The sequence below is a fragment of the Rhamphochromis longiceps genome, linkage group LG14, assembly GCF_057381845.1.
Source record: "Rhamphochromis longiceps isolate RC_006_pf linkage group LG14, R_longiceps_female_GT1.1, whole genome shotgun sequence".
Lineage (NCBI taxonomy): Eukaryota > Metazoa > Chordata > Actinopteri > Cichliformes > Cichlidae > Rhamphochromis > Rhamphochromis longiceps.
This window is the reverse complement of record NC_140570.1, coordinates 33,883,513-33,896,385: the sequence shown is the minus strand read 5'-3', so window position 1 is coordinate 33,896,385 and position 12,873 is coordinate 33,883,513. Positions and strand designations below refer to the sequence as shown.

General features: G+C 39.2%; 1 protein-coding gene across 1 annotated transcript in view; it reads right to left on the bottom strand.

Moving 5' to 3' along the window:
• Positions 1–11,634: 11,634 nt before the first annotated feature.
• LOC146654495 (LHFPL tetraspan subfamily member 6 protein) overlaps positions 11,635–12,873 on the bottom strand; it is a 47,692-nt gene continuing 46,453 nt past the window's right edge. Inside the window, exon 4 of the mRNA XM_085380147.1 lies at positions 11,635–12,422. Coding sequence (XP_085236273.1) covers positions 12,304–12,422 — 119 coding nt within the window. The 3' untranslated portion in view covers positions 11,635–12,303. The remainder of the gene's footprint in view (positions 12,423–12,873) is intronic.

Sequence of the window (12,873 nt, the reverse complement as noted above, 5' to 3'; positions counted from 1 at the left end):
GGCCACTACTTCCTTATTATTATATGACGTAGGGCGAGGCGCCACTGTGCTACCCAGCGTGACCGCTAGATGGCAGAACACAACCTCGAAAACAGACTAATAGTTTCATATGTCATATTGTAAAAGCATTGTAACAAATATAGCAGTAGTTTTTTTAAATGTAACACTATGCATTTGCTTAAAGTTGTATTATATGGTATTATGATTCTATATTATATTTGTATTTGAGAAAAAATATTCTTAACTAATAAAAAGTGATGTAAATAACTGAACAGCCATGTAATAATAACTCTTTGAATACCAACACTTGTTTCCTCGACATCATATAGACTTCCATGGAAATATTAATTAATTAATTAATTAATTAATCAAATAAAGTGCTGGGACCCAGTTAGGTACTGATAGTGAGGCAGACAGCTTTACTTGTGAATCACAAGCATATTAAGCTGAAGTAAAACACATGTGTGTGCGTGCAGGGTAATGACATGGAAGAAGAGGTCCACAATGAATTAATGGAAATGAAACGGACTGTCACTATTCATCATAATGAAACGACTGGTTTGATATAATAGTTCTGATCAGGTAACTGAAGTTTTTGAGTTTAACCCCTCAAGCAAGGAAGTCCACCATAAATGATCCTGTTTTTCATTTCTTAGCAAATGCAATACAAAAAAACTGGCAACCAACCAACAAAAATGACTACAAAAACACATTAAATGTTAATAATCATGACTTTGCCCCCCCCCCCCTCTTTTTTTTTTTTTTTTTTTTTTAACGAAAACGCTTATTTGAAGGTAGGTAGGTATTTGGGGAGGACAGGGGCCTGTTTACTACTATGTTACATCATCCCTCCTTTTGACAACATGCAGTAAGGCTCTGAGCTGCGGTGGCCAGTTGTGTTCTAGTTTTGAAAGTGAAATCTTTTCCTATTCTTCCTATTTCAGTTTCTCAACAGTTCAAGGGCATGCTTGTGTCATATCTTTTTGTTTCATTATGCATCAAATGATCACAGTGGGTGACGGGTCTGGACTGCAGGCAGGCCAGCTGAGACTTGAAGTCTTTCACCACAGAGACATGCTGCTGTTATATGTGGAGAATGTAATTTGGCATTGCCTTGCTGAAATAAGCAAACCTGTTGCTGAAAATGGTGGAATCGTTTGGCAATAGTGATTTATCATTATGTCACTGCATCCCAGTACCAGGTGGTAGCAAGCTGAATGGGACCTCTCCACTTTGCGTGTGTTTGAGCTGTAGAAGGAAGCCAGAATCACAGACGAGAGGAAAACATGCAAAGTCCAGACAGAAAGACCCCAGCAAGATGGATTCAAACCCAGGACCTTCTTTGCTTTGAGGCAGTAATTCCAAATACAATTAATATTGACAGTAGATATTGGATAGCTTCCACTGCGCAGCTGTCATTCTTCAGTGTAGTGCTGCCTCAGGATATGAAGCTGTGAAGATTTTTATTATTATTTATTTATTTATTTGAGCGTTTTTGGCATTCGCCTGCAGAGATTTTTTTTTCAGATTCTCTTAATCCTTTAATGATATTATGTGCCACAGATAAGGAATTATTTGCCATTTTCCCATTTCTACTTGATAATATTACAGTCACATTGTTGCATTGTTCCTTACGCTGAATTCACAGGCTGGTGAAGCACCCCCCTCCTAGCTTTACTTCTAAAAGACTTGACGTCTGTATGATTTTTACACCCAGCCATGTTTCTAATTAACCTTGTTAGTTGTGAGATATTCCACCGGATGTCAGATTCTTTATAAAAAACAATGCAATCCATCATTTTTACTTGTTTACACTCATGTACATAAGCTATAAAAGTCTAAATATAAGATCCTGCCAGTACAGCGTTTTGAAATCAGTCTACAGAGCATCACACCAGCTTAAGCATCCATGTGAGAGTCTGCTAATTAACTTCCATATCAGATGGCAATGAATGAACTGGTGTGTAAATGTGTAAATTGTGCAAGGAAAGAAAGTGTCATTTGTAGCTCAGGAGTTGGAAGTTGAGCACACACCTCTGCTGTGCTTTAATGATCAGCAGAATCCCCCAAACAGCATCTTCTGCGTTTACCATAGAACCACAAATTATTTGTTTCATTACCTTCTGATATGCTTCCCCCTCTTTAGTATTGCTCTGGTTGCACCTATTAGCAAATAGCTGATCCTCCTCAGGAGGAAAATAAAGACAGTTACGAATTATGGTCCGACAGTTTGTTTACAGCTTCTGGATTATGCTGCACAAGCTGTTTGGGGAAATGTGATGGACATTTTCCCTTATTTTGGCACATATAATGATGTCTCATTTAGTCTGGAAAGAAGCCCTGACAAACTCTCAGTAGAGCCTATACTGATAAATGGTTGGGGGACTATATGCAGCATGGAAGAGCTATCTCTTTATGACAAGCTGTTAACTTTGCATTACAGAATTTAAAGGTAAATCAGAAAACCGATGAAGTTCAGCCTCTTGCTGGTGATTTCATCTACTTCCACAGAATAGTGTTTCTCCAATAAAACTAAAAACATGCTTTAAATACAAAGTTTGTTGGCCACCAGAGGACCAAACTGTAAAAGTTTATGTTTTTCTCTGACAGAGCTATTTTACATCACATTAAACGTTTGATTTGCGAGGTATTTGCTGATTCTATATGAAGGGCCTTGCTGTAGGCGTTTGTGGTATCAGACTCATCTAATTTGTGCTGCTTCATAATTGATGGACGGCTGGCATGAAGCAGCTGTGGGGCAATAAAAATTAAAAATTAGCTTACAGGTTTCTCAATTCAGGATTTAGGCGCTGTATGATATATGAACAGGATCATGGAGGACATCAAAGTGAAATACAGTCTACAGTGCAATACATTTACATTTCATGTTCTTGAAAGAGAATACAAAAACACAGGCCAAGGAACAAAAATGACAAAGAAAACCTGTATTGATGACCTTCTTTCACTGTAATATATTTTAAGAGAAATTCTGTCATGAAATTTAAGCTTCATTTAATTTTTTATGTTTGACATTATAAGTGGAATACACCTTTTGTAACAAAAAAAAAAAACCTTGATGTCTTGCCAATTTAATTTCTAGGAGACGCTTATAGTATATTGAAAGCCATCAAATGTTCGGTCGTGGGAACAATTTGAAATCCATTGTCAGTGAAGGTGAATGTTTAAGTCCATCAGGGAACCATAAACCTGCATAAGATGTAATATGTAGTGTTTAAATTTAAAAAGAAAAAAAGCAGGGCATGAAATACCGCTGCAATATATTGTAACAACAGTGCATTGCCCAGGTGGCATTAGTATGAGAAAGTTAGGACAGTAGTAATAAATCTTCAAAATGAATGCTCTGAGCAGCTTTGTTTAATAAAAACAGCAAATTATAAGGAGCAAGCATTTTTTTTAAAAAATATTCATTGATATAAGCTACTTCATGGAGGAAATATTAAAGATGATGAGTACAATATCTTCAAACCATTGTTTCATTACCCACAGCTGTAAGCTACTCAGCTGTTCAAACAGAATTGGATTGAATGAATTCAATCCAATGATCAGCCATCAAAGAAGCAAGACTATGATTCAATGCACCGTGTGGGTGATGAAGGGCAGATCTAAAGTTCACCTGAATTATAAAGTCCATTTGAGAGACATAAAGCAACACTTTATCACCGTCCTTTCCCTCAGACCACAGTGCTGTCCTTCAGATAATTATCTGGGATATTTTTCACCTTGCCCCTCTTTCTTGTTACACTGTCCTCAAAGATAATTATCCTTCACATATTTTTGGATTTGAATCCTACTGAGTAAAAAAGGACAGGCTAAACAGTCTAAAGAGAATATATTCATTCACTTACTAAAGCCCCATATTCAAAATCCCACAAAATTAAAGAATAGATCCATTATAAGAAACTATTAATTAAAATACCGATTTCCTAGGTGGTTAATACCAATGCAACATTTTCAGTAGTAACTGCTTAGATGTTGCTGCCATCCAAAGAATCAAAAGAGAAATCTGTGGATGTTTTGTGAAACACTGTGTATCATATTTAAAGGTGAATGGCTAGGAGATTTAAAGAAGTAGTATCTCTTTGGGCACTGAAGGAAAAAAGATACGCCTATGAAGCAGGAAAGGGAAAAATATCTACAAAATAGTATAAAATGACCAAACTAAAGCTATGTAATCTAAAAATTGTACTTCATTACAGAGGTGAGTATATGTGGTGTGGTACTTTCCTTAATGCGCACTCTAATGTTCACATCATCCTGGGTGACATTAGTGGTTGAGAGCTTCTGTGGCAGTTCAAAGAAACTTAACAGCACATTTAAGACATACAGGAAGTGGGGAAAGACATAACAATATCATTATCAGACAACTAAATCACCTAAACAGCTTCAGTGGAATGCCTAGACCTATGTGAGCTCAAGAATGAAAGATAAATGCATTTTTCCCCCCAGAGATAATGAACCAAATATAGCACGGGCCACTTCTGCAAAATGAAAGAAAGTTCATAAAATGTATATAGTAGCGGGATAATGTTCGTAATCAGAGCAGACGTTCAACAAAACAGCATCCAAAAAAGGGAACACGTTTCTGAGTGTGTAAAGAGATAGACGCCAAGATATCGAAGACATCGAGATGAAAAGAAACCATGACTGATTTTCCAGGTTAGCTGGAGAACGAAACAAGGGCTGATTTTTGTCATCCCAAAGCAGTAAGAATTGACACACCTACAAATAAAAACCTCCGAAATATCATGAGAAATATATCATAGACGTCATGGGATTTTGTGCTGCTGGTACACCATGTGCAGTCATGTGATGTTTTGCAGAGGTACTATTCTAGTGCTTATAGACTTTTGCAGTATTTTGGAACATTTACCACACAACCACCAGAATGCCAGAGGAAGTTACCTCATAAACTCAGAGTACCAGCATCAGGGAGCAGTTCCCGGAGGAAAATTTTGCTGCTAACAATAGCTGTTTTCTATTCCATTCCTCTGGTCTGGTATTTTTCACTGGGAAAGTGTATTATTTTTCACTTGATCTGGAGACAAATATCCAGCTCTAAAGCTTGTTGATTTTTGACTCTCGCTGTCTCTACTAAGTGGAATCAGGTGTGTGAGAAGTGCTAACCAGCTGCAAATCATCTGTAATCTTTCCAGCCTTACGTACGGGTCTCTGACTTCCCTACTTTACCAGACTGTAGACAATCCATCTTCACCAGCCTGAGTCCAGCTACTGATGCCCTCTCATTGTACTTTCCTTGTACGTATTTCCCTCTTCTGACTGCCCCTCTCTTGTCTTTCTCTGGCTGGGCTTGACATCGCTGGGCTCCATTTCCCCTCCCTTGTCCTGCATTGGTAAATCCATAAGCTGCCAACTTCAACCTTTCTTCCTGGCCCCTGGACTCAGTATTAACTTAACATGTGAATAGCTTGCTCTTTATTGCTACACCCTACTTCTTCTTCCTGTATTCTTCATTTTGGTTCTCTGTTCAGCCTTAACAATATCCAAGACCACCTGAAGTAAATCAGTTGCAACAACTTTTCAGGATGAAGTGCTTCATTTATGTATCATATAAAATAGGTTTGCTGCGATTCAAAATAGAATTAAAATGGTAGTACATTTGGAATCCTGTACTCGTGAGCTTTTGGAGACAGACAGAAGAATCAGCATGTTTCTCCTGGGAGGCCTTCTGTGCTGCAGAGGGTTGATAGCAGAGTTGATTACGCCAAACAATACCTCGGTGTTGTGACAATTTAGATAGGAGCTCAGAGAACGCTCCTCATACATCTTCTCTGCATATATCTCGTATTGCAGTATAGGTTCTCTATATGGCCCTGAAAATATTTGCACTTTTTTGGATGCTGTGTTTGTAAGGAGTTGTGTTTTTTGAGTAACAAGAAGACATTAATGATGGATTTTTCCTTTTTGATTTTCTAGTGCAACAGAACTCTGTTCAGCCTTTAATGAAAACTGTGCCATTTCTGCAAGCTTTGGGAAGCTCTCTGTGTTTTATTTTTTCTTTTTCCTTTGAGACAGTGCCTAGAGATATGGTTTCAGATCTCTGGAAAATTTGTGAGGCAGTAACTTTTGGTATTTAGGAATTATCTATAAAGTTATTGTACCCAGGTTTCACCCAAGTTTGGAAATAGGCTGCTGCTAGTTTCCTAGTTTGAGTTTTGACTGAAGTGTCTTAAAAGGCAATGGCAAGTGCACACAAGGAAGACATCTGTCTGAGGATACCAATGCTTTTTCACTAATGCTCTTTTACTCCCATCCCTCAGAGCCGGTCTCCTCTTACTAGGAAATAATTTGGATGAACTTGTGAAATGAAGTTATGAAGAGGAGAAGTGAGGCAATGTGGAAGCCATCTGAGATTTGGGTGTTTTTCTCATCATGAGAAATTGGAATGTTATTGATGAAGAGCTGCAGACATACAGCCCACAGGTTTATTTTATTACTAATGTCTGGGGAAAAAAATAGACAGATTTGGTATGTCTATTTATAAGAAAATAGAAACCAGTGACTGAAAATTCCAAGTAGGTGCGAGGTGCAACATGGTAAAATCTACAGAGAGCAACAGCAAAGCTGTCTTCTGCCCTGTGTGATATTAGTGCTCATACTAAAGCTTCACTCATAATCTCACCTGTGGCAAATATACAATCACCAATTAGCCTAGCCCTCCTAACTGCATGTCTTTGGACTGTGGAAGGGAGCTGGAGTACCCAGACAGAACATGCAGACTTCACACACACAGAAAGGCCCCGGCCAGATGGTGGATTTGAACCCAGGACCTTCTTGCTGTGATGCGACAGTGCTAACTACCACCCCACTGTGCTGCCCTAAATAGTAAAGCTGATATATAAAAACTGTATCACCACTATTCTGCATATAGATCATCCTTATCTGTCTGATACTTTATAATCACATTTTAATTAACTCTATGCACACCCATGTTAAGCCCATTTAGGTGATTTAAGTAGTTCCGGCTCATTAGAGGTCTTAAAAAGACAAGCTATCTCTCTCAGAGAGTAAAACTTTGCACGTGGAATCAATTCGGAATGTTACAATAGGAAAGGCAACAGAAAAATATTGTTTGCACTAGCTCACAATCATCTATCACCCCCAAGTCTAAATCTCATACTTCTGCAACTACATCTTCTTTTTGTTCTCAGTACCGCTGGCCTTACAAAGTGTGTAATATGTATTCTCTAATACATACCAATTTGTCATAACATGACCTTGCAGCTGTAGCACAGAGGACTGTGGGTCAGACTGACCAAAGAGTGTACTCACTCACTTACATACTGCAAAATGCTACCAAATGCAGTACAAGTTTAAGGTTAAGCTTTATTTGTCGCACACAGTATAGTCACGTATGTACCTAACTGACTGTGCATGAGGAAAAAAAGAAAGAAACAACCAACATAAACAATAAACCAAAATAAACAACAGTGCAATCATAAGAGACGTCAATGACTGAATATTGGTGTAGTGGGGGAGGAGCTTAAGTCTCTGTCTCATTTAACAGTCTAATGGTCTGAGCTAGATGCTCCTCCTGTTCCTCTGTCTTGGTCACCAGTAGACCATAGCGTCTCCCTGATAACAACAGAGAATACAATCTGTTGTTGGGAGTTGGAGTTCCCAGCAATCCTCTTGGCTCTTGTTCTACATTGTTGATGCCTTTCAGACTTGAGGGGAGTGGCCTTGATTGTTTTATCAGCTGAGTAACCCGCCTTCCTGAGGGCCAAGCGGTCCTGTTGGGTAAAGCTTCCCATCCAGGTGATGATACTTCAGCTACCACAAGTTCCTGAGTCGGAGGAGTACAGGCCAAGGTAACTCAGTTTAGTGAGTGACCCCAAAGGGACTATTGTGTTAAATGCTGAGCCATAATCAATAACTAGCAAGCTTAATATAAGCCTCTCACCTGGTGGCCAAGTGGGTGGGGTGGAGTGGAGTAGAGGGGAGTGAGTTGGGTAAGGCTTCATTTGTACAGCTACTGGGGTTCTGTGCAAATTGTAGAGGGTCAAGAAGGATGTGATGACGATTTTTGTTTTGTTTTTTTTGCTATAGTTCATTGACATACTGTGAATGTTCGCCTAGATATTATATTAGATATTATATTAGATATATTCTAATTATGCCAGATGCCTCATTTTCTTCACCTGTGTCACATGCTTATGTGTTTGCTATTCTTAGCAGGGATTTGACAGAATGATGTAAGGAAGAGATGTAGGGATGAAGGACCCAAAGCTGCCAAACGGGAAAGCTTTGGTTACACAGCGTCAATCTTAAGTGATGTCGTCAAGCTATGATGTGCTGCGCAGCTGGATCACCTGTCAAACCGAATGGTACATCCACAGAAAAAACCCCAGAACTCCTTCTCCAAAAGGCCAATAAAGTCCAAGAGGTATTTATTCATTTAAAAGGTAAACCATGTTGGAAAACACACATGGGTGTGTGCGTGTGGTCTCTGGAAGGTAAACAGAGGTGCTAATAATATAGAGCAGACATTTTTCCTTGATCAAATATACTCTCTCTGTATGGGCTTTACCTTTTTACTAAGTTCAAACAAACTGCTAATTTTGAAACCCCGCTAACCAGAGCCTCCATATATCCCTGAGGGTGAACCAGCGAACCCTGGGCTGTAATCCCTCTATCCCTGTCTGTGAGCTTTGAGTAACAGCCTCTGATCCTCTTTGCTGATGTGGTTTGTCTGGTCTATGTTTTCATGAATTCCCTTTACTTCCCTGCCCATATTAACATGGTAATTGTCAGATCTCTAAAAGAAGACATACACAGCTAATTGGCACTTCCTTTAAGTAGAGCAGGGACTTGTGAATCACAGTAGGAAACAAAGAACGGAAAAATGTGGGTGGGATTTTATTTGAAATTAATAAGATGGAGTAACTTCAAAGTTAGTTTACATTCTAGTTAATGTGATCCACCTGTGTAGCTGTGTTTGATGTTGTGTGGGATGCACGTTAGTATTGAAGTTGGTTGTGTAGTTTTTATTTATGCCGCTGCCAGTACATTTAAATATTCCACTACAAAATAACTGCTCTGGGGGGGGAAAGTGAGGGTGACACTCTGCTATCTTTCTATACAGGCTCTCCAGATATCCTGCAGCATTATCCATTATGCAATATCTTTATGGAGATTGGTGTTATAGAAGCACAAAACCTTTTTTAAACATGGTTGCTCTTAAGGGCAGCAATTATCTTGCCCAAAAGTGCTGATGGAAAAAAATTAATAATTAGAAAGAACTAATTGATGTTGATGTATCTATCTGGCAGATTAAGTTCAACTCTCTCAAGGTTATTTAGGACTCTCTTTCTTAAATAATTACCATGGCACTGGGAGCTCAAAACATTAGGAAAACATCTTTGCTGTTACGACAATACAGAAATGTGCTCTTCTTAAGTTTCAGTGTGTTAAGCTCTCAGGGGCGTTGTAATCCTCCTAAAATGCTGCAGTTTTAACTGCCTCTAATTTAAGCAACATTCACTACGTTGCCTTTGTTGATTTCTCCTGATGTTGTTTTTCATCTCTTAAAGGTAAAAGGAAAAGCAATTTGGAAATAGACAATTTGCCTTAGGGTTCTTTTGGATCCAGTCCACGTAGTCTTTCTTTATTTTTGTTTATATTAAGTTTACTTAGGCTGACCTTTAAAATATTAAAAATAAATACCCCTTTTTTGCCTTCAAGACTGCCTTGGTACAGATTTGAAAAGGTGCTGGAAACATTCCTCAGGGATTCTGGTCCATATTGACATGATGGCATCACATAATTATAGACAGTGGAATTTAAGGATGCTCAGTTCATCTTGAGGAGCCGACACAAAATCTCCTAAATCGTTACATCACCACGGCCAGTCTGAACCAGTGAAGCAAGTTAGGATGAATCCGTGCTTCTATGGTTTAGCTAATCCAAACTTCCATATGTCCAAGGAGAAACGATGACTCATCAGACTAAGTAATGATTTTTCTATATTCTGTTGTCCAATTTTGTTGAGCCAGTGCAAACTGGAGCCATAGTTATCTCTTCTTAGCTGATAGGAGTGGCAGCTGGTGTGGTCTTCTGTTGCTGTAGCGCATCAGATTCAATGATGCCACATTCAAAATCACCTTAAATTGCTTTTTTTCTGATGCTCAGTTGAACTTTGAGATGTTGTCTCATTCATACCTAAAAGCACTGAGTTGTTGCCATGTGATTAGCCGATTAGATTTTTGCAATAGCAAACAATTGACGAGGTTTACCTAATAAAGTGGGCTGGTAAGTGTATACTACTACAGTTGTGGTGATGTGATCCTGCTAGTAATGATTGTATTGTTTTTTGAGTACACGACTTCATAGTTCATCATTTGTATTTGGTCTTTAAAGCTTTGGCTAACTTGAATTTGTTTGTTGACTCCATTGGGGTTTTAAATCATCACCCTCGCTTATAAAAAACAAACTTCTGCTATCTAATCTTATTTTTAGCTCTCTTCCAGCATAAATTAGGTGTCTATAAATCTGTTTGTGATTCTTAGAGCACAAAAAATATGTACAGCTCAAGGTGAACATCAGCACCAGTCAGTCTAAATTCACGTCAGTTACGTCAGTTGTAATATGCCTTCATTCAGGAGCTGATGCGAGCAACTGAATTTCTCAGCCACCACTCATTTATCATGTTTTAAGACAATCAGCCTCTTACTTGTTACAAGATCTCAGATTGAATGGTACACCCTGTCAGTCTGAGATTCGGGTGCAGATATAAAAGAGGGAATGCTCCAACGTGACCCCAATGTGTCTGCGTCTGCTGATGAGGCATCTGGTTGACTCTCTGTAACAATCACTGCTGATATCAATCAGCACAGGAGATCAGAGAGAGGGAGAGAGCAGAATGCAGAGGAGCCATACTAATATATTAAACAGAGCAATTACTGAGAGGGATATTTCTCCAGTGGGGATGGGGGGGAGGGGGCGTTGCCATTATCTGGGTGATGTTGAGAATTGTGAGAAAATGGGCATGCTAATAAGGGCTAAAACACATCGAGAACAGCTGCATTGTAAATGAGCTGACTTTGTGCACTTGAGCTCGGATGTGGTGTTTGTTAATCAAAGAAAGAAAAACAGAGAACAAATGGCTAAAAATAGTAACTGGAAAAGCTGTGTTCAGCTCGCACCTCTAATGACACGCATGCAGCGACGGTAATTGCTAAGAAAAGGTTGCCATTATTGTTATTCACACTGTGAAGGCAGGGTGAGGAGCTACGAGATAACCCCTGACATTAAACTGATGGCCCGACGGACGCAGAGCGCCTCAATTTCCCAGGGTATGATTGCATCTCAGGCTTTGTCTGGAAGACTCTGAAGCTTTTAAGCTGAGAAGCCTGATCAAAAGGCAAATACTCTGACTAGAGGTTACTAAATTTACTTCATCAATAAGGTGGAAAAATTAAATTCACAGCACTGCCCATCCTTATCCTCTTTGTCGATCAGAAAAAAAATGACTCCCACATGTAGCGAACACTATCAAGATCAAGAAGTCATGGGAAAAAAGCTTTTTAGGAATGCACGACTGTTCGTTTTTGCTCCGGGGCGTCGACTCAAAGAAGACTTGAAAAACCAGACTTCCAATAAACATTTATTTACAAAACAAACATAATGGCAAAGAATAATTTGAGGGTGAATACAAAACGTGATAAAATGATAAAATACGTTACCATACACAATGTATATCTTATGAATGTGTTAAATAAACTATGCTTTGATTTTTTTTGGGGTCTGAATCGAGGAAGCAGGCAGCCAGTGTCGGATTGCTTTACATTATAGGGATTATTGCATTTCTGTTTGTGTTTAAGGCAAGAATGAGTGATGAAGAGGAGACCGCAAACACTTCACGTAACAATGAGGCAATATTACTTCTGTTCATCACAGGGCGCACTATCACATAAACATTAAAGACCAAAGAAGAGGAAGACAAAAGAAAAAAGAGAGGGAGAATACACTTTTCATTAAAGAAATAGTTATGTAACAATCTTACAAACAGGATTGGTCCATACATTTTTCATTTAAGAACAGCTTTTAAGAGAAGTACCACTTTTCAAAGCCATGTGTGTGTGCTGCATTATGAAACAGTCCCTGCAGTTGTCAGATGAGTAGTGTCCCATGATGTGCAGAGCACCATAATGACTTGATGTCTTTGGTGCCTGATGTGCTGTACTGGTGTGAGTGCACAGAGTCCTCTCCCTTTTGTCGTACCGCCCGAGGTCTCCGCCTGTCCCTGTCTCTCTGATGCTCTCTTCAGTAAGGGTACTGCTTTTGCTTCTTCCCTGCGAAACAGGACAGCCAGGTGCACAGCAGCATAGCACCCGCCGCTCCTGCCCCTGTGCAGTAATACGCCCAGCCGATCTGACAGGAACCTGCAGAGGATGAAAAAAGAAAAGGTCTTTTCACCCTCTAGAAAAACATTGTAACAGATTCAAATTAATCTGGGCAAATAGGTCTTTAGCCAGTAAGACAGTCGCTTGATTTTAATGGAGAACGACACAGCTTACTCTGTATGTATAGCCCTTTTTAGGAAAACTGCCTAAAAATCTCACATCACTTCTGCTATGAAGGGGAACTCGAATGTTTACTCCACTCAGATCAACTACACTGTAAAATTGGACCTAACAGCTCACCCATGCTTTGAATGATAATTGAGCATTACGCTATGCAAAACACACCGAACCATTCAGACGTTAGTTTGAAACGCCCAATCATTTTGTTTGAGATATATCACGAGAACTCCGCACCGCGCCTTTGATCTTTCCCTAGATCTAACATTAACGTGTTAATGTTAATCACAGAGAATGGTGGCAACTACTTAAC